This window comes from Leptodactylus fuscus, chromosome 5 (assembly GCF_031893055.1).
Source record: "Leptodactylus fuscus isolate aLepFus1 chromosome 5, aLepFus1.hap2, whole genome shotgun sequence".
Lineage (NCBI taxonomy): Eukaryota > Metazoa > Chordata > Amphibia > Anura > Leptodactylidae > Leptodactylus > Leptodactylus fuscus.
The window spans coordinates 95,996,905-96,019,982 of NC_134269.1; the positions used below are offsets into that span (position 1 = coordinate 95,996,905).

General features: G+C 40.6%; 1 protein-coding gene across 2 annotated transcripts in view; it reads left to right on the forward strand.

Annotated features, from left to right (window-relative positions):
• The window catches only part of SCAPER (S-phase cyclin A associated protein in the ER), a 173,799-nt gene that overhangs the window by 132,780 nt on the left and 17,941 nt on the right, over nt 1-23,078 (forward strand). For both annotated transcript variants that reach the window (XM_075273805.1, XM_075273806.1), the window contains exons 25-28: nt 3,062-3,291; nt 3,744-3,899; nt 5,860-6,094; nt 6,770-6,919. In XM_075273805.1, coding sequence (XP_075129906.1) covers nt 3,062-3,291; nt 3,744-3,899; nt 5,860-6,094; nt 6,770-6,919 — 771 coding nt within the window. The remainder of the gene's footprint in view (nt 1-3,061; nt 3,292-3,743; nt 3,900-5,859; nt 6,095-6,769; nt 6,920-23,078) is intronic.

Below are 23,078 nucleotides of genomic sequence, written 5' to 3' on the forward strand. Positions count from 1 at the left end.
GGCATTCTAGCTGTTAATTTGCTGAGATAATCTGGAGAAATTTCACCCCATGTTTCCAGAAGCCCCTCCCACAAGTTGGATTGGCTTGCTGGGCACTTTTTGCGTACCACTGGAGTTTTGCGGGTACTATTTAATGAAGCTGCCAGTTGAGGACCTGTGAGGCGTCGATTTCTCAAACTAGAGACTCTAATGCACTTGTCTTGTTGCTCAGTTGTGCAGCGGGGCCTCCCACTTCTCTTTCTACTCTGGTTAGAGCCTGTTTGTGCTGTCCTCTGAAAGCAGTAGTACACACCATTGTAGGAAATCTTCAGTTTCTTGGCAATTTCTTGCATGGAATAGCCTTCATTTCTAAGAACAAGAATAAACTGTCGAGTTTTACATGAAAGTTCTCTTTTTCTGGCCATTTTGAGAGTTTAATGGAACCAACAAATGTAATGCTCCAGATTCTCTAGCAGCTCAAAGGAAGGTCAGTTTAATTGCTTCTCTAACCAGCAAAACTCTTTTCGGCTGTGCTAAAATACTTGCCCAAGGGTCTTCAAGGGTTTTCTAAACATCAATTAGCCTTCTTACACAGTTAGCAAACACAATGTACCATTAGAACACTGGAGTGATGGTTGCTGGAAATGAGCTTCTATACACCTATGTATAGATATTGCATTAAAAACCAGACGTTTGCAGCTAGAATAGTCTTTGACCACATTACAATGTATAGAGTGTATTTCTGATTCATTTAATGTTATCTTCATTGAAAAAAACTGTGCTTTTCTTTCAAAAATAAGCAAATTTCTAAGTGACCGTAAACTTTTGAATGGTAGTGTATACACTACTAAATTTATATTATATATTTTATTTATGTATGTATTTATACACTAATAAACAATTAATATTAATAACTTGTCAATAATAACAGTACAATAAAGTTTGCATGAAAATTTATAGTAACTCCCTATTTTACGTTGTCTCCAGTTCAGGGCAAGGGGATATGGTTCTGTGATTACATCCTTGTGTTTTGGCAAAAATAATGCTTCAAGTCATGAAAAACCTTCAGAGAACCTGAAAGGACAAGACGTGTCTGTATGTGCCTTAAGCATCTTGTTGTAACGTGTTCCCTCCTGCTGACATATGTTTCAGCAATATGGGGTATCACAGACAATAGTTTAATTGTGCAGGTCCCTGCCTTATGCTGCTAACCTTTTAATCACTTTATGGGAGACACTGCGCTTCTCTTTTCTGTTTACCGCCAAGTATCTGCAACTGCTTTATAGGCAAAACTTAGCATGTGACTCATTTTTGCTGATTTATATTTTATGTTGTAATACATAAAAATAGTGGCTTGAGCCCCTTAACATACAGGAATTAAATTTCATGCAGAATTTATAGTGTTGGTTTCATTATGTAGAAATAAAACAATATAAGTCTATATTTTTCAGACCATTTCTATGTAATGCTGCCTATGAAAGGTACAAGCCGCCTAAGAATATTTAAACCAAAAAAATTTTGTAGACTTACCCTGAACTTTAAGGAGTTAAACCAAATTCCAGTTTACTAAAGAAACATCTTAAATTGACAGTCTCCATTTCTCTCGGCCAGAACACATCTCTTCATTAATCTGTCATTAAAAGCCGTACAGTCGCTTCAGTCTGGCCAGCCTTAGGTTTTATTCTCTGTTCTTCTCAGGCAGACAAGAAATCATTTTTCATTCCAACTACTTGTGTGAGGTTCTGAAGTGGGCTGACTTTTTCTACATGATTTAAGATTTATGTGACAATCAGGTTCTTAGTACTTTGGTACGGTAGTGACATAGTGGAAATGAGATGAGATCCCACACTCCAAAAACATACTGATAGGGAACGTAGATTGTGGCCCTATATGGGACAGTGACTGATAATATCTGTAAGGGGTCGTTCACACGGGGCAAGAGGGGGCGGATTTTGATGCTGAATCCTCCTCGAAATCTGTCCCCTCACAATAGAGGTCTGTGTAGACCGCTAGCGTTCTTTTTTCTGCTAGCGGTTTGTTCCCACTAGCAGAAAAAAGAAACAAGCTGTCCTTTCTTCAAGCGGATTCCGCGGCTGATTCAGCCGCAGAACCCTCCGGACTAGGCCCATTCATTTGGGCCTACTCCAGAGAGAGAAGCCGTGACAGGCTCATTTTGATCCTATTCTGACGCGGCTTCCCACGTCAAAATCAGGACCAAAATACGCCATCCCGTGTGAACGGAGCCTTAAGCGCTGTGGAACATTCTGGTGCTATACAAGTAAGGAGTATAAATAAAATAAATAATTTATATAAAATTTGTAAACAATTGATTTTGTTTAAATATGAATGATAAATATGCTCAGGTATTTACAGACATTGTGAGCCTTATATGGGACAGTGACCGACTATTAGGGTATTCCCGATGTGTCTTTGGAGTGTGGGAGGAAGCCCACGCAAACACAAGGAGAGCATACAAACTCCATGCAGTTGTTGCCCATGGTTGGACTCAAACCTGACTCCAGAGCTGTAAGGCAAGACTACTGACCACTAAATAACAATGCTGACCTTATAAAACATTATTATTCCACACTCAGCTTTGAAAGATGGGCATAAGTCAAAGTTGCGTGGACAGAATACCACAGTTCTCGCCATTCACTTCTATGGGCCTATCTGATGAATAGTTTCATTTCCATTGCCGCCAGAGAAGAATAATGTGTAATCCAGTGAGTACAAAAACTATCAAACGTACTAGTGGAATTGCCTGAACATTGACTTCATGTATTTATTTTATTTATGTCTCTTGACATATTTGCTAAAACTTCACCTTGTATGGACATAAGATATTTTTAGGATATAAATGAACCTGTAGTACACAATATTATAATTATTATTTTGCACATATCTTAAAGAGTATACAGGCAATTGTCAACTATCCACTGCATAGGTGATGAATGCATTGAATAGGGAAGCAGGTTTCACCTATTTAGTGGAGAGAGGTTTACTGCCTGGAACATCCCTTTAATTGTATAATCTAATGCTTGTAAAGATATAACATGCAAGGTATGTCTGTTTTCTCCAATAGCTGGTTGTTCCAGATGATGAAAAATCCACTGTTGTAAGGAGCCTCAACAAGCAGATCTTTGATGGTGTGACCACAGGACTCCTCCAACTACTCTCAAAAATATTTTCATGTCTCACAATCAGTTCTCCGGTAGGAAGTGGACAGACAGACAACATAAAAATAAAACAAGATGCCAAAACCAAATTGTCTCCTACTGATGCTTTCAGTAGCCGTGTCCAAGATATCATCAGGTATGTTTGTCCTTTATCAAGTTTTATGATGTTTCTATGGATGTCAAATTATTGCATGGGTGGAGGGAAGGCGGACATTGCTCCCTGATATATTTAACATTGTTTGTGTCCATATTGGCATTGCCTTCAGCCTGTACCTGTGTCACAATTACTAAGAGCCATACAATTTTGGTGCATGTCACTCTTGCACAGCCATTAGGACTAGTGTACTATACACCACTCTTAATAAATCAGCCCTATTAAAATGTCTTTATTAAAAGTTCCTTACCTTCTTAGTGCACTGGAGAAAAGACCACCAGCCCAACATGTACTCCTACATAGAAAACACCTACAGGAGTCAAATTTAGAACTAGGAGCAATTTGCAATCAATATATATTGGTGTCTTGAATAAATGAATACAAAGAACCCATTTTCAAGAAACATTTAGCCAGATTTTTTATTCTTTTCACAGTTACACAATTAATATTGGTCTCATTGACAAGCTGTCTGGCTGCTTCATCTCCATACAAGGTCCTCTTGATGAAAGTCCCAAAGTAGCAGCGTTCCTTCAAGCAGCAACTAGCCTTTTACATGAGCTTTGTAGACTTTGCATTTGTGTGACTCCAAGGTAAGCTCCTTCTCCAGTGGTTTCTTTACTGTATTACTTACAATTTATACGATGAGGAATTACGCCAGGCTTTATGTTACATCAGTAATCTGGTGTTAGGTACCTGGCAAGAGTGTCACAGCATCTGTCTAGTATTGCAGAAACCCTTTATATTAATATTATTATTGTTATTGTAATTAATTACTGGACCAAATTTCTCAGTGAATTCACAATGGTTTTCTGGTGTTATGGTGCTCTTGTACCGCTTTCTTCAGTACATGCTACTGTACTGGAAAAGCATGGCAGGGAGTGGGAGCCACAATGAGTGTGATTTGCTGCCCCCGCCTTTATTTTTCTAATAACTGACAATAACTGAATGTATTGGGTTTTTTTTACTGGCCACGTGCGGCAACTAAACGCCTCATACTTGTGCACTCTTCACTCATTGCACAAGAGGTTTTGCCTTTCATCATTGATTTCAGTACACATGTAGTGATCCTATTGGTATTGATAGGTACTGAGCTTGCATTGGAGTTAGAGGATTGTGTGTTCTTATTGGCATTTGTCCCACGTGACCACAATACTTGGTAATAATGATTTAATTATTATTGTACCTATTCTTAATTGTCAGCGCTCAGAAGTTAATCTGGAATATAGGTGGCATACAGATGCATGGTGGTTCTTAGTTACTAAGTACAATAAAGTCACTGCTGTTCCCATTAACAAATAAGGTTCATTTTTACCTCATCTGCCTTTTAAATAGAAAGCCAGAGAACACTGACACATACCTAAGTCCTTAAACAGGTCTATTTTTTGTTTATGGGCAGAGTAGTCACTATGGGTGTACAGCAATGAATATACAAAAGAAATTGATTGCATTTCAGTGGCAAATGTCAAAGAATACCGACATATAGCCTGAACACAGTGTGAACAGAGCCCAACTATGCTATTCTATGTTACCCTGTATTGTTTATAGCACAATTCCATTGGTTTACCACTCAGATATGTAAACACTGTAGCCAGTATTGGACGTTACACATCACATCTGATTACATTGGATCACCTTTCTTTTTTAATATCTTGTTTTATGGGTAGCTGAATAGACCCATTTTATTTTCCATATTGAGTTTCAAGAAAGCACATGATTGAAAGTGACGTTGCAAACCAACGGGAGACGTAGGGAGCCTCCTAAATATACTATCAGCCCTTGAATGTAAACAGATCTCTAAGGACGCCAACTACAACCATTGATCTTGTTTAGAGTGTTTTGGACGTGTGGTTAAAGCATTTTTGTATACCTTCAATGCATGTGGTAGTGCTTGCTGGGCAAGTTATCAGATGTTATATAAATTGAAGCGGCTGGAATTCAGGAGTAGAATAGTTTTGGATTATAGAAACTAATGTTACAACATGAAAAGTTCTGGTAATGGAACATTTGTCCTATAGAATCTGGGAAACATCACAGCATATTACACGGCATAGATTTCTAAATGTTAATTGTTCCCATCCATCTATACTTACATATGACACATGTATGGATAATGTGCATGCATCTCTAACTAGTAACAACCCTGTCCTCACATCCATAGACTGCAACGCTTCTTCTTCTTCCATACCCTTTGTTGCATACTTTCCAGTTGCAGTGCTTTCATTTTTTGTCATCATTTACAGGTTATTTCTAATAGATTTGATGTTGTCTATTTTACATGGGTTATGTTATGAAGGGGGCTGACGTTTTCATGTTAGGCAGGTGTTTGCATGTAGACTTTACACAGATAGATAGATAGATAGATAGATAGATAGATAGATAGATAGATAGATAGATAGATAGCGTTATAATCATTATACCGTAATTTATTTTCTAAGAAATCTGTAAAAAAAAAAATTGCCATAGATCTGTGCTCGTGCAAAAAGATATCCTGCATACCATGAGTAGTTAAATAGTTAGTCAGACATGTCAATTGTTTCCGGTTTCATTCAGCTCTTGGGACATATTTGAAGGCCCTCCGGATCCCACAGGACTGTCCGCCGCCCTTCAAAGCTCAGATCTTGTTGGAGTTCTGCATATGCTGTACTGTGCTCTGTTCCACAATTCTTCCTCTGAACCCAATGTTTCCAGCTCTAAAGAGACCTATGAGCAGAACACCATACAAGTGGCAATTCAGAGCCTGCGCTTTCTTAACAGTTTTGCTACACTTCATCTCCAGTCATTTCAGGTAAATACATTCACAACTTCTTCTTAAGCTGGACATCAAGGTCGCAAATGTATGTCTTTCCATTTCCTACCTAGTATGCGTATCAGTGTGAGTGGTAGGAGGTGCAAACACTGTACACGCCTTTCATAGTTGATTATGGTACAACCATATCCTTCTGGTGTGGTGGCAATGCCCATTTTCAAACCTAGCATTTTCTGATGTGGTCGCACTGGTAGCTTTGTTAGCATTCATAGTGCACTTAGACACCAGTTTTCAGCTGCCGTTTCTATGACTTACTGCAATATTAAAGCAGTCAGAATCAGGGTCCTCCGGTTATATGGAGTACCTCAACAATTGAGTGTTTAAACTTATGACACATTCTTTTCTTCTTTTTGTTCTTTTGGATTTGGTATAGTAATCTCAAAGATTCTTCTATTGAACCGCTCTATTTGTTGCCTAAGCTGTTTTTTAGAAGCTGGGACTTATTTTTGGTCTTTATGCATTGGATGTCTATCTTCAGCATTTTCAGACACATTTACAGACAGAAAACTGGCAATCAAATGTACAATCAAGAAAAATGTCATCTAACACATTGAAGAACTATAACACACAGTCTTATGCCATTTTCTGCTTTGGTGCACCTTTTATATGATCCTCTTGATCTTCTCTGAGTGTCTCTCTCTTGTTTTCTGACAGTCTGTTGTAGGTGCAGAGGGCCTGTCTCTCGCATTTCGACACGTGATCAGTTCCCTGATTTGGTTTTGCACTCAATACACCAGTGAAGACCTTCTTCATGAGATCATTGTATGTGTTGGCTACTTCACAGTGAATCATGCTGACAATCAGGTGAGTGATATATAGCATACAAGCTGGTATACTACCAGACTGCCATTCCTAATAAGCTTTGTATCTTACCATCTTATAATTTTCCTTGGAATCAGGAAAGTTATCATACAAGGACATTATAAATGGTCATGTATTTAAACTTCATCTCTCGTACTTATATTACACTGATGCAGTTGCCTCCTTTTTCTGCAAAATAGAGTGGTATAGACCAGGAATTGCAGTACTCCTTTGTCATGCATAGGCTTTCTACGCATGGCATGAGTTGTGTGACCTATGAATACAAGTGATGGTGGAATAATTTTTATTATTTTAGTTATTGAAGAAACTATTTTAGTGTGTGGCAAAGGTTACATGATGTTGTTATTAAAATGACATGACATCTTTCAGTATCCATGAACTTACTGTACAGGACTAATCTATGGGCAGTCATTGTTTCTGATTTTGGTACAGTCTTAGAGGATACTTCGCTGGCATAAGGAAGGAATGTGATAGTAAGACGGCAATATCTATATTAAATGCTATGGTTTCCTAACTAATAATAATAATAATATAATAATAATAATAATAATAATAATAAAGAGGTCATTAATATATGTGTAAAACAGTGTTAAAAGTAAATACTCTAAGCTAAACTATATCTGAGGTTAGATATAGAACCACATACAAACCCATTGATTTCAACGCGCACATGTAGATGTTTGTCCTGAAGATAGACACGTGCTCTATTTTGGTCCGATTTGCAGACTATAGACACCGATTAAAGTCTGTTGGTCTGTGAAAATCATGGACAGCACAGAGATGCTATTTGTGTGCTACCCATTTTTCACAAACATTGAAAAGTATAGTAGGTAGAGGAAAAAAGTTAATCCATTAATCTGTTAAAACAGATAAACCATGGGTAACACGGAACCTGAAAATAAGTTGGGGTGTGTGCTGTCCATACAAAATGGGTATGTGAATAATCCCTTAACATAGCCCTTAGGCTATGATAATATCTTTGTTTTACAGAAACTGAAGAATGGTGCAGATATGCAAAGCTGTAACCCATAGATATACAGTAGACCTTTAAATGTATGCTCTCAAGTAGATATTCATTGTGAGGCGTCACCCCGATTGCCATGTTGTGACAATGATCATTTTGATCTTCAACAATAGGCATACATCTCGGCCTTGCAAAAGTTGATGGAAATGTCTGTGTAAAACTAATCCAACACATTCTGCATGATCAGCTCAGTCCCAGCACTGTTGTCCCATGGGTTGCTAAGATATAGTGAAATAGTGCAGGGGTTTCCTTGCCTGCTTCATCACTTTGATGCCGATTTATGCTTTATGTTGAAGTGCTCGCACCTCTTTAAAGTGTGCATTTTCTTTTATTACAGAATGACAGGTTGAGAGTGTACATTATATAGACATCTTATTAATGCTATTGCTCTGCATTATCACACATCTCTAAATTATCTAAAGGTTGTAACCTTTCCTCTGCCCAGGGCGCGCAGCAGCTGATCCCATTTAGCAGAGCTGTCTGACCATTGTCAGGGTGAGAACACGCTTCTAATCCAATACCACTGATGTGAAGGCTGGCTAGCATAGTCTGTGTGTTATACAGAGGTCATAGCCCAGCACATCTACCTAGTCATGATGCCATTGTACTGAAGTTCAACAACCCAGTGTAAAGACAAGTCACCGACTCCGAACCCCCTCAGTCCATTGGTGTATGTATTTTGTGATAGAGTCCGGATAAAGAAACCTCAGCCAGTGCACAAGTCTGTCCAGATCACTTAGTTAATAGTTAAATCACTTTCCTGTCATTAGTCACTACTAATCACCCGCTGTTCACAGATTTGGCCTGGCAGGCAATTTATTAGCAAGCAATCTATTGTAGGTCTTCTTGCACAGGGAACCTGCTTACATTAAAGGGAGCACACAGAGGTGTTGTTGCGAATGATACCCAAACATTAACCTTCATTCATGTTAGTTGTGGTTATGGTGTCACTGTATGGGATCTATTATAATTAACGGAATTTACTTAATTGGACAACACTTAATTTGCATTTTTCATGATCTAAATAAAGTCCTGTAATTTCAGTAGATGGGTTTGACAGGAAATTAAAGCTAATTGGTTATTGTTGAAAGCTAGAACTTGGCCTTTACTGAAGGTTACTGATATTCATTTTCTTTAACCTAACAAGAGAGCATTTATGCTGATGACAGGGTATTCTTTGTTACTTGATCTTTGTTAACCAGGATATTTGGCCATTATGTAAATGATGTGTTCTACATGATCCGTGTCTATCACTTCATCACTCTACATACTTGTCCTTTACTTGTCCTGCTGTAAAGTATGCAGATGTTAGGTGTAACCAAGGAGTTCAGTGACCATATAAAAGCAGAAGACTGCAGGCCTAGTTCTTTTATACTTGTTTCAAGACTGGGTTACGTCTCATATTCGTGACCAATCACAGTAAATTGTACATTATACCTAATACCCCTCATTTATTGCAGAAGCTCTTTTGTAAAGGGGCTATATTTTAATCATACTTTGAATTAAGGGAATTTTCCATTTTCTGAACCTTCTGTACTAGTTGGTGGAGTATTGACAAAGTACCCTGTCCATTATTATATTGATGAAATCTGTATCCCCCTTCTTGGGCCCTGCTGTATTAGTGTCACTCCAGAGCACCAGTCACAATGAAATGGCTTGCTATTGCCTGAGGCCTGTTGCTGTATGAGCATATATCCCTGGTTCACAGAGGTAAGGGCACTCTAGTTCAATGCTAGAGCCAATGATCAGGCTACCGACAGGGCCCCAAGGACAGAAACAGTTAAAGGCAAGGACTATTTATCTTGGTACTATGGTAAAAAATATGTGTTGGCATATTCAGTTAATATTTGCATGTGCAATGGGCCCCCAGAATGAATTTACTGATGGGCCCCAGGAAACCCAGTCCGATGCTGACCTTGTAGATTGTAGGATTATTACCCAGAACACCCTAACGCACATAGTAATTCTAGCAACATTTGCAAGAACATTCCATTCTGTGACTTATATCAATATCAGTAAAAGGTCAGCTATAAACATAATTTAATATATAATTTTGAAATTCTGTCCTATTAGGTCCATATGTCTTTACAGTAGTCTGTACCCTCTTTACAGTGGTCTGTACCCTCTTTACTGTGGTCTGTACCCTCTTTACAGTGGTCTGTACCCTCTTTACTGTGGTCTGTACCCTCTTTCTACCTGTAGAATATCCTTCGCATATTCATTAATAGCCATTCTAGCCAGCTTGCAGCCACCACTAGTGAGAGCTTGTTGCAAGCTCCACTTTGTTGGCCAAATACATTAGCTAGCTAATGTAGACAGCTATCTCTCCTATCCCTTTGTCTCATACACATGCATGCTCTGCTTGGCCAGGCATGCCTTTGCTGAATCGCTGTTAGTCACCCGTGGTAGCAGCTTACTCTATCACTCCAAGAAAAGGAAACGTTGGGAGGTCCCAATACTTAGTAGGTTTTCATCCAACCTTCACCTCATGTGTATGGTCAGCTATAAAAATGACTGCAAGCAGCCAAAAGTTTATTATTTAACTAGGTGGCTGTGTGAAGGGAAGTCGAGGATTTTGATGTTTATAAATGGACTTAAAAGTAACCTTAAAAAATACTTCTTTGGCCAGGAAAGAGCAGAACCTGGTATGACGTGCTAATAAAAGGGTTAAAGACATTTGGGACTTGGTTTTCTGAAAGCTCACCAAAGTGTGACCTCTTAGGGCGGAGTCCTCACTGTGACACTGCTGATTGAACATACCAGATTGTTTATATACAGGCAGAGAATTCACAGACCACTTTCAGAGGGTGCACAAATGCTAAGAGTCATTTTTTTCAGCCCTTTTATAAATAATCTGTCAGAAATGCATCTGATAAACAGTCCTAGGCTCAGGCTACAGTTTATATAGAAGAAGAGTCCAAGCCTTTAGTATATGAAAATCAAAGAAGTTGTCTGCTGCGTGCCGATATTGAGGCTTCACCCTCAGCTAGTTCATGTGATAGAGGAGGACTTTTCACAAAGTAAAGTGTAAAGTGGATGGAATTTCATCCACAATGGAAAATCTGCATTTTCAAAAACGCTTGCATTTTTTAAAATCTCAGCATGTGAATAATACCTACAGAAATCCTGGTGTTTTCCATGGAAGTATAATAGGTGCAGAAAGTCCGCAGAGGAAAACTCTGTGAGATTGCAATGATTGCATTGAGCTGGACAAAATTGTTGGCACCTTCTCTAAATTGTGGGTAGGTAACTTTGTTTCAAGAATGTGATGTTCATTCAAACTCACTTGTGGCAAATAACAGGTGTGGGCAATATAAAAATCACACAAGAGAAGTTGACTCAATCTTTGCATTGTGTGTATTTGCATGGAGAACAGAAAGAGGAGAAGAGAACTCTGAGGACTTGAGAACCAAAATTGTAGAAAAATCTCAACAATCTCAAGGTTACAAGTCCTTCTCCAGAGATTTGTATTTTTACTTTGTCCACGGTGCGCAAAATAATCCAGAAGTATACAACCCATGGCACTGTAGCTAATCTCCCTGGACATGGAAGGGAAAGAGAAAAATTTATGAAAGGTTGCAACACAGGATGGTGGATACACAGCCCCAATCAAGTTCCAAATAAATTCAACCTGTCCCGAATGCTTAAGGTGTTTCAGTGTCAGAACAAACTATTCGTCGACATATGAATAAAATTAAATGCAGTGGCAGGAGACCCAGGAGGACCCTACTGCTGACACAGAGACATAGAAAGCTAGAATTCAGTTTGCCGAAATGTATGTGAGTAAGCAAAAATCTTTCTAAGATAGGTCTTGTGGAGAGATGCGACCAAGATAGAGCTTTTTGGTAAAGTATATCATTATACTGTTTACCCAAAAACGGTCTGAAGCCTACAAGTAAAGATCACAGTAACAACAGTCAAATATAGTGGCTGTTCAAAGAGGTTTGGGGGGTTGTTTTGCTACCTCTGACACTGCATGCCTTGACTGTGTGCAAGGCATTAATAAATCATTACCCCATCATTATCCCAAAGGACTTTGGGTCGCAATGTAGGGCCCAGTATCAGAAAGCTGGGTTTGTGTCATTGGTCACGGGTCTTCGAGCAGGACAATGACCCCAACACACTTCAAAAACCACCCAGAAATGGATAGACAAAGAGCTGGAGTATTCTGAAGTGGCCAGTAATAAGTCTGGATCTAGATCCCATTGAACACCTGTGGCGAGATCTTAAAGGGGTATTCCCACCTCACATACTCAGCAGTCTTCACTCTTGTAAAATCTTCTTTCTTCCTGGTTTGTTGCATCATTTGGTGGGCGGGGTTTCACAGGCAACCTGCCGTTTAGCTCCGCCCCCAAATTCACGTGTAGCTCCGCCCACCCACATTGGACTATGAAGTACAGGCAGCAGCAACTCCATTCTGTGTTACATACAGAGACTGCCTGTCTCTGCCATAATGAACACAATTGAATTAGCTAGTCTGATAACTGGGAGAACAGAAGAAATGAAAGCAGCTCCTCTCCTCTATCTGCTAACAGGAAGCTAGGTCACATGGTGTAGACACAGGAATAGCTAAATACACAGGCTCGCTCCCTGCACTTAGCCCCTCCTCCCTCCCCCCTCAGAGCAGCAGATACATCATTTGACTCAGGAGCAGCTAGGTCAGGGCTGTGGCCACAAAAAATTGAATAAAGTAAGATAGTGGACAGACAAAGCAGTTTTGCTGAAGCAGTGTATTTAGGAAAAGTCTTACATCCACATTAACAAGCATTATAGATAGGATCCTTGTGATGGGACAACCCCTTTAAAACTGCTGTTGGGAGAAGACATCCTTCAGTATGAGAGACCTGGAGCAGTTTGCTAAAGAAGTCAAGAATTCCAGTTGAGAGTTGTGAGAAGCTTGTTGATAGCTGTGGGAAGTGATTGATTTGTTATTTTTTCCATAGAGAGTGCAACCAAATGTTGAAGTTGCCAGTAATTTTTTCCGGCCCATTTTTGGAGTTTTGCGTGAAATTTATATTGTTTTTGGCTTTTTTTTCCTCAGTTTTTGTGTTTTTCTAATACACACAAGGGAAATAAACAAGTATATAACAAAACATGTGCAATTGCCATAATTTTGTGGGAGAAATGCTTCATTTTCGGAAAAAAATAACACATTCTAACACTTATGGTCATGACTGTAAGTAGTGCCAATTGTTTTTGACAACCACTTAACTTTCTTACTATAGGATAGTTTATGGAGGAATTTTGTTTTGATGTATGAAAGTCGGCCGAAATCTCAGGTCTGTGGCCAGGAATCTTTCTGAATCTCCCTCTGGACCTGCTACTTATATGTCTACATCGGACACATTCTGTTTTGCAGTGAATCACCGCTGCACTGTAGCTTTGCAGTGTTGGAGTCCTGGGTTCAAATCCAACCAAGGACAACATCTGCAAGAAGCTGATATGTTTTACCCGTGATGTGTGAGTTTCTTCCAGATACTCCAGTTTCCTCTTACACACTAAAGATATACTGATGGGAAAATTAGATTGTGAGCCCTATTTTGGACAATGTAGACTATATCTGTAAAGCACTGGGAAATATGATGGCCCTATATAATTAAGCTAAATAAAGAAAGTATATTGCCTTTAAATAAAGAAAAAAAAAACTTTAGGTAGAATTGAATAACAAATGTATAGCGCACATTTAATGGTAATAAAAGTATAGAAATCTTAGAGTTGGGTATGCTTCAAGGTGGTCAGAAGAAAGGATCAGAAGCACAGAATGCTGTCTCTAAAGGGAAGAAATGTCAAGTACACAATGGTAAATATTTAACCTTGAGGCATCAGTTTAGTCATCTCCTGTAATATACAAAATAATGCTGCAGGATCTAAAAATATACTTAGATTCCACCGAGAGATACTTTAGTGCTATTATATGTCTATTTAAAAGCATTCTCATGTCACATTAAAGCAAACCTGTCACCTTGAAAAAAGCAGTCCAGCATGTTAAAAAGTAGAGACTGAGCATAATGATATACGGTTTTGTGGAAAAAGATTCAGTAAAACATTTTTTTTTAATTACCGTATATCCTGTTTATCTTGGATATTAGGAGTCCAGTGGGTGGAGTAATTCAATAACTTGCAGCCTTCTATGTGTCAGATAGCTGGCAATTACTGAATAAGACCACCCACTAGTTCTCTAAGCCCAGAATGAGCAGGGATTTACAGTGTTGGCCAAAAGTATTGGCACCCCTGCAATTCTGTCAGATAATACTCATGTTCTTCCAGAAAATGATTGCAAGCACAAACTCTTTGGTATTAATATCTTCATTTATTTTGCTTGCAATGAAAAAACACAAAAGAGAATGAAAAAAAAGTCAAATCATTGATCATTTTACACAAAACTCCAAAAATGGGCCGGACAAAAGTATTGGCCCACCCTCAGCCTAATACTTGGTAGCACAACCTTTAGACAAAATAACTGCGAACAACCGCTTCTGGTAACCATCAATGAGTTTCTTCCAATGCTCTGCTGGAATTTTAGACCATTCTTCTTTGGCAAACTGCTCCAGGTCCCTGAGATGTGAAGGGGGCCTTCTCCAAACTGCCATCAAGAGATCTCTCCACAGGTGTTCTATGGGATTCAGGTCTGGACTCATTGCTGGCCACTTTAGAAGTCTCCAGTGCTTTCTCTCAAACCATTTTCTAGTGTTTTTTGAAGTGTGTTTTTGGTCATTGTCCTGCTGGAAGACCCATGACCTCTGAGGGAGACCTAGCTTTCTCACACTGGGCCCTACATTATGCTGCAAAATTTGTTGGTAGTCTTCAGACTTCATAATGCCATGCACACGGTCAAGCAGTTCAGTGCCAGAGGCAGCAAAGCAACCCCAAAACATCAGGGAACCTCTGCCATGTTTGACTGTTGGGACCGTGTTCTTTTCTTTGAAGGCCTCTTTTTTTTTTTCCTGTAAACTCTGTTGATGCCTTTTCCCAAAAAGCTCTACTTTTGTCTCATCTGACCAGAGAACATTCTTCCAAAACGTTTTTGGCTTTCTCAGGTAAGTTTTGGCAAACTCCAGCCTGGCTTTTTTATGTCTCTGGGTAAGAAGTGGGGTCTTCCTGGGTATCCTACCATACAGTCCCTTTTCATTCAGACGCTGACGGATAGTACGGGTTGACACTGTTGTACCCTCAGACTGCAGGTCAGCTTGAACTTGTTTGGACGTTAGTCGAGGTTCTTTATCCACCATCCGCACAATCTTGCATTGAAATCTCTTGTCAATTTTTCTTTTCCGTCCACATCTAGGGAGGTTAGCCACAGTGCCATGGGCTTTAAACTTCTTGATGACACTGTGCACGTTAGACACAGGAACATTCAGGTCTTTAGAGATGGACCCTGTAGCCTTGAGATTGCTCATGCTTCCTCACAATTTTGCTTCTCAAGTCCTCAGACAGTTCTTTGGTCTTCTTTCTTTTCTTCATGCTCAATGTGGTACACACAAGGACACAGGACAGAAGTTGAGTCAACTTTAATCCATTTCAACTGGCTGCACGTGTGACTTAGTTATTGCCACCACCTGTTAGGTGCCTCAAGTAAGTAACAGGTGCTGTTAATTACACAAATTAGAGAAGCATCACATGATTTTTCAAACAGTGCCAATACTTTTGTCCACCCCTTTTTTCATGTTTGGTGTGGAATTATATCCAATTTGGCTTTTTGACAATTCTTTTTGTGGTTTTCCATTGAAGACAAATTAAATGAAGATAATAATACCAAAGAATTTGTGATTGCAATCATTTTCTGGAAGAAAATGAGTATTATCTGACAGAATTGCGTTGGTGCCAATACTTTTGGCCAACACTGTACGTAAATAGAAGTTCTACTGAATCTTTCCCACAATCCAATGTATTAATCTGCTCTGCTCCTCCTGCTCTGTAATATGCTGCTTGTAGATCTGACTACATCATAAGTGTAACAGGTTGCCTTACAAGAGGACTGATCACCTCTTCTGACTTGTCAATTCTAGTAAGTACTTAAATTTCTTATTAAATAACAATTTTAGGGCATCTTTTCTTAGAATTCTACAAATTGTGCTCTTCTCATGGGTATTACAATTCCCCTTGTAAAATGGGTGTGACCCTACACCCTCTGGCACTGTCGGCGCTGATAGGACAGTAGGGAGACACTGCCTACTGGTATCACCTAGTCTATTCAAAAATTTCTAGGAGTAACAGAGCAACAGCACACCATAAAATTCAAAGAAAAGAGACTAGAGAATTGTTATTTTATGGGAAATATAGTATTTTTTTAAATTAACATTTTAGGAATGTTGATACAGTCCTATGAAAAAGTTTGGGCACCCCTATTAATCTTAATCATTTTTAGTTCTAAATATTTTGGTGTTTGCAGCAGCCATTTCAGTTTGATATATCTAATAACTGATGGACACAGTAATATTTCAGGATTGAAATGAGGTTTATTGTACTAACAGAAAATGTGCAATATGCATTAAACCAAAATTTGACCGGTGCAAAAGTATGGGCACCTCAACAGAAAAGTGACATTAATATTTAGTAGATCCTCCTTTTGCAAAGATAACAGCCTCTAGTCGCTTCCTGTAGCTTTTAATCAGTTCCTGGATCCTGGATAAAGGTATTTTGGACAAACAATTCAAGTTCAGTTAAGTTAGATGGTCGCCGAGCATGGACAGCCCGCTTCAAATCATCCCACAGATGTTCAATGATATTCAGGTCTGGGGACTGGGATGGCCATTCCAGAACATTGTAATTGTTCCTCTGCATGAATGCAGAGTTGATTTGGAGCGGTGTTTTGGATCATTGTCTTGCTGAAATATCCATCCCCGGCGTAACTTCAACTTCGTCACTGATTCTTGAACATTATTCTCAAGAATCTGCTGATACTGAGTGGAATCCATGCGACCCTCAACTTTAACAAGATTCCCGGTGCCGGCATTGGCCACACAGCCCCAAAGCATGATGGAACCTCCACCAAATTTTACAGTGGGTAGCAAGTGTTTTTCTTGGAATGCTGTTTCTTTTTGGACGCCATGCATAACGCCTTTTTTTATAACCAAACAACTCAATCTTTGTTTCCAAAATGAAGTTGGCTTCTCCAAATGTGCTTTTGCATACCTCAGGCAACTCTATTTGTGGCGTACGTGCAGAAACGGCTTCTTTCTCATCACTCTCCCTGACAGCTTCTCCTTGTGCAAAGTGCGCTGTATTGCTGACTGATGCACAGTGACACCATCTGCAGCAAGATGATGCTGCAGCTCTTTGGAGGTGGTCTGTGGATTGTCCTTGACTGTTCTCACCATTCTTCTTCTCTGCCTTTCTGATATTTTTCTTGGCCTGCCACTTCTGGGCTTAACAAGAACTGTCCCTGTGGTCTTCCATTTCCTTACTATGTTCCTCACAGTGGAAACTGACAGGTTAAATCTCTGAGACAACGTTTTGTATCCTTCCCCTGAACAACTATGTTGAACAATCTTTGTTTTCAGATCATTTGAGAGCGGGCTGTCCATGTTCGGCGACCATCTAACTTAACTGAACTTGAATTGTTTTGTAGAAAGAAATGGTCCAAAATACCTTCATCCGGGATCCAGGAACTGATTAAAAGCTACAGGAAGCAACCAGAGGCTGTTATCTTTGCAAAAGGAGGATGTACTAAATATTAATGTCACTTTTCTGTTGAGGTGCCCATATTTTTGCACCGGTCAAATTTTGGTTTAATGCATATTGCGCATTTTCTGTTAGTACAATAAACCTCATTTCAATCCTGAAATATTACTGTGTCCATCAGTTATTAGATATATCAAACTGAAATGGCTGTTGCAAACACCAAAATATTTAGAACTAAAAATGATTAAGATTAATAGGGGTGCCCAAACTTTTTCATAGGACTGTATGTCCTCTGTAACCACGCATTCACACAACCGAGATTCAGCTGTGGTCTGTGCGTTGGATGGATATATCGGCCTGAACAGAAAGGGACTTTATTTTAGTTATCTCTGCTGCTAGGAGTTAGTACAAGACAGTACACCGCTGGGATCCAGGGACTTCTAGTATCATAAGTAACTATAATGCTAGGAGTCCAGCATACTGTTCAGGCCTGTAAATCCAGCACACAGACTGACCACGATTCACAGCTGAACCTCAATCATATGAATGTGGGGTAAGCCTGGCTAACAACTCTATATATGCATATATTAAATAATAGTAAATTTAGGAACCAACTATCTTAAAAGAAAAAAATGGCAGTAACGGTAAGCTTACTTTGGATGATGTGTATTTACCGTACCTTGTACCTTGTTGGCTTATATTCTCTTATAATACTTGTCAGTAATATACCCACTTGCCATATTGCTGCTGCTTTGGCTTGTTGTAGTTATATTCTTTGATCTGTTGTTGATGAATATTATAACTTTGCGTCATATTCTTGCATCCACAAGCTGTCCACACCTCATTGCTCTTCACTTTCAATAAAGAGGTGGGAAATTTTGAGACACTAATGTTGACTCATCATCCGTCAAAAACTTTTCACAAGGAGCTTTGTGCTGGGATTTAAGATTGAAGAGGAGGATTTAGAAGGCCAGAGGCATATCAGGAAAGCTATTGTGAATGGAGTATTTAGCAAGGAATGTGCCATACAGGACCTCTTCCTAAATCCTGAACATCTCAGAACAGCAGCTAATGATGGGCATAATTACAGTGACTTCAGCCGCTCAGCTCTACATCTGTCTCTTGTGGGATTTAGTCTCCCATAGACTCCCCCTCCACCTCTCAGTTATGTTTACTAACTTCAGTAACACTTGTGAACTACACTTGTCCTCTATAGTAGTGCAATTGTAAGAATTACTGTAGAATAAAATCTTGGTAATTGTGGGCTGACCCGGTGGTCCTAGTTGCGTCTGCTTTCTCCTCCTAATCCTGTCCCTTCCCTTACTGTCTCTGTAACTAATCTTTTTTTCTTCCTTTACATGGGAATCTACTATATTATCATTTTTGGTCATACAGTATTTATAGATGACACATGACTAGCGGTTTCACTGCCTCCAAATTCTTACACTTCTGTCAAATTTCTGGTATACTTTTCCATATTATTATTATTGGGTACTCAAGAGATGAAAAATACTTGAAATATCTTCTATTGATATACAAGTGGATGAGACCTTCTTACCCTCACATTATTATATGTGTCTTGTTATTAATATGATATTATTATACGGTAATACGTTTTCCTGGGTCCTTAACTAAACAAAAACACTTCAAATGTTGGTTAATTGATTTTTTTATGCATAACATGTGGCCTAATATATGTGTGATTTTAATCTGGTGTTAAACTAGGAGATACAGACATTGAACAAGCACTGTTCAAGGATAAACGTGTCAATAGGTTTTTGTTTGCATCAGCCTATTGATCGGGTTGATCTAAAGTGAATGCAAGATGGGAAATCAGTATTCCTCCATTCATCTTTATGGGCAGCACATCCACAATGTGCTGACAATAATTGTATCTTTTAGCCTGGGTTCACATAACACTTTTATGCTGAATAACTGAATGCATTTTATAATAGCAGTAATCGTGTTAGTCTGCATCTCGCCTGCATGATCCTGGCCAGTAAACCAGAGGTTTTCAGTGTGCTGGTTGTTAAAGACCCTGCTTGAGGTGTCATTTAAGTGACTGAGGCGCCATTTTACCAGTGACACATGGGGCCATTTTAGAGTGGATTGCTGGGCCCTGGAATGTGATATAAGCGCGGCAATTCATTGCCATATATTTTTCAGAGGTGTGCCTTCTTTTAGACTAGTTTTACTGTGGTGTATATTTCTCATCTAGGTGCATCTAATTGTTAAATGTTTTGCATGTGTTAGTTATTATAAGCTATGCGCGCTTTGCCCCTTTTTTGTACAGTCATCTTTATGCCATTATTGCCTGGCGAAGTGTTGATGCACTTAAGAAAGGGCTGTATATAGCCCGAAACGCGGCATCTGTTAGCGGTGTGCCTGTTTGTCTTCAATAAAATCCTTCACTCTACTTTGACCTGAGAGCGCCGTCATCTTTACTCCCTTCCTCCTCCATTCTGTTCCCGGGTGTTCTTTGGATAACCGGTCTAGGTAAAACGGGCTGCTTCCTCCACCTATCTACATGTGTTAAGCTCTATACGTGATTGTGGACGTTTATTCACAACCACAGCAGGTGAGAGGCCATCTGGTCAAAAATACGTATATTGTGTGCCATCTCGTATTGAGAATTACTACACTATAAGTCTTGCTCGGTGTCTCCTGTGTTCTCTTTGAATTTTCTGGTGTAAGTCAGAGTAGTTATGGCTCTTCTTTGGTGCATGCATGTTTTTTGCACCAGTAATGCATCACATTGTTGGTCCTACACCCTGCTCAGAGTTTTTTATGAAAGTGGGCAGAGACTAAGATGGACACTAGAGATGAGCGAACAGTAAAATATTCGATATTTGTTATTCGTTTCAATTAACCACTCAATATTCGACTATTCGATCAAATATCGAACCCCATTATAGTCCATGGGGAAAAATGCTAAGTTTCAGGGGAACCCACCATACGACTCAGGAGGGTCACCAAGTCCACTATGACACCTCAGGAAATGATGCTAACACCTCTGCTATGCAACTGGGACAGCAGAGGAAGCATGCCTGGGGGCATCTAACAAGCCCAAGTCACAGTTTTACCCCACCATCACAGCCTATCAGCTACACACTTTCCACACTCAAAAAAACTTCTATGAAAGTGGGAAAGTACCTGGAAACCTTCTTTCTTCCCCAAATGGATGGACAGAAACCCAGATTCAAGCTAAAGAAACATTAACAAGCATCCCTTTAAATCACGTTGCCCATGACAACCACAGATGGAATAGGCAATGGGAAATCCAACAGTACCCACCCTGAACTGACATTGTGGGTGTGTGGGTGTTGTGGTAAGACCTTCCAAAATTCACTTTTATGGCCCTTAATGTGAGCCCTTCAAAATTAAGTTACAGGCCCTTAAGCTGCGCTACCAGCAGAGATTGAGGCCCTTTAGGTGACTTCAGCCTCTTACTAGCAGAGTTTTAGGCCCTTAGAGTGAGTAGAGCCTTGCACCATCAGAGTTTTGGGCCCTTGGAGTGAGTAGAGCCTTTAAAAAACAGTGTTTTTGGCCCTTGCAGTGAGTAGAGCCTTGCATCGGCAGTGTTTTTGGCCCTTGGAGTGAGTTGAGCCTCAAACCAACAGAGTTTGGGGGAATCCGTGTGGATTGAGACTCTAACCAGCAGAGTTGGGGGGAATCAGGGTGGGTTGAGACTCTAACCAGCAGAGTTGGGGGGAATGAGGGTGGATTGAGACTCTAACCAGCAGAGTTGGGGGGAATCAGGGTGGATTGAGACTCTAACCAGCAGAGTTGGAGGGAATCAGTGTATTGAGCCTCTAACCAGCAGAGTTGGGGAGAATCAAGGTGGATTGAGCAGGGTGGACAGCGCAGGTTCCAGCCACAAATCAAACTTGGAGACCCAATAAGTATGGGGCGCAGAGGGATTGGAAAGGACAGAGCTGGTGTCGGCCAGGTACTCTCGCAACATGCGCCTATACTTGTCCCTCATGGTGACACTAGGCCCCTCAGTGGCGGTAGTTTGGCCACGGGGTGCCATTAATGTGTCCCAGGCCTTGGAGAGTGTGCCCCTGCTGGGTGTGGACTGGATGACAGTTGTTCGCCTGTTGGACGAACTCTCCTGTGTGCCGCCAACGAGAGTTGATGGAAACATCTCCATCATATTCTGCACTAGTTCCTTGTGGCAATCACTGATGCGACTGGCCCTCCCCTCTACCGGAATAAAATCACAAACATTATTTTTATACTGGGGGTCGAGGATTGCAAAAATCCAATAGTCATTGCTCTCCAGGATTTTGACAATGCATTTGTCAGTTGAAAAGCACTCCAACCTGTATTCAGCCATGTGTGCCAGAGTGTTACTTGGTATCACTTGGCTGCCCCCACCGGAATGGTCACTCTCCATTTCCTCCTCTGTTTCGCCCCAACCGCGCTGCAGCAATGGGACACAATGAACTTCCCCGCTAGCCTCCTGTGTGACAATGAGATCTGCCACTTTGTCATCCTCCTCCTCCTCCTCCCTCAATATATGCTGTGAAGCGGACAGGAGTGTGCCCTGACTATCTTGCTGGGATGGTTGTGCTCCTATGCCCGACTCCTCAGCGTCCAATGCGTTATCCCTGATGGAGATGAGGGATTCTCGCATCACACAAAGGAGCGGGATTGTGACACTTACGAGTGCGTCGTCACAGCTGACCCTCATGGTTGACTCCTCAAAGACACGCAAGATCTCGCATAAGTCTGCCATCCATGGCCATTCATGGTGCAAAAACTGCAGGAGCTGACTCTGAGGAACCCTTGGGTTTTGGAGATGGTACTCTATCAAGGGTCTCTGCTGCTTACACACTCTGTTCAACTGCTCAACATGTGCTACGTCGAGTTCCAGCGTGTGGGGACGTCGCACATCAGATGGTGGCGTTGCTGGAGGCTTCGGAGGCTAGCAGCGGCTACTGTAGACTTGCGAAAGTGGGTGCACAAGCGCCGCACTTTCACCAGTAGCTCCGGTACATTTGGGTACTTTTTAAAAAACGTTGCACCAGTAAATTGAACACGTGGGCCAGGCATGGAATGTGTTGGAGTTTGGCAAGCTCCAGAGCCGCTACCAGGTTGCGGACGTTATCACGCACGACCATGCCTGGGCCCAGGTGCAGCGGCTAAAACCATGTTGCCGTCTCATCGAGGAGGGCATGCCTCATCTCGGAGGCAGTGTGCTGTCTGTCCCCCAAGTTGATGAGCTTCAGCACGGCCTGCTGACGTCTCCCCACGCCAGTGCTGCAGCGTCTCTAGCAGGTAGCTGGGGTCAATGTAATGGCGGAGGAGGAGGGTGGTGGTTTAGAGCCCCTGCCAGGAATGTTGGGTGGGGAAATGAGGTATACTGCCCCAGATTGTGTCCCGGTCCCAGCCTCAACTACATTCACCCAGTGTGCCATCAGTGAAATGTAGCGACCATGCAATTGTCAACGTGTTGGTGGTCAAGTGGACTTTTGTGCAAATCGTGGAACT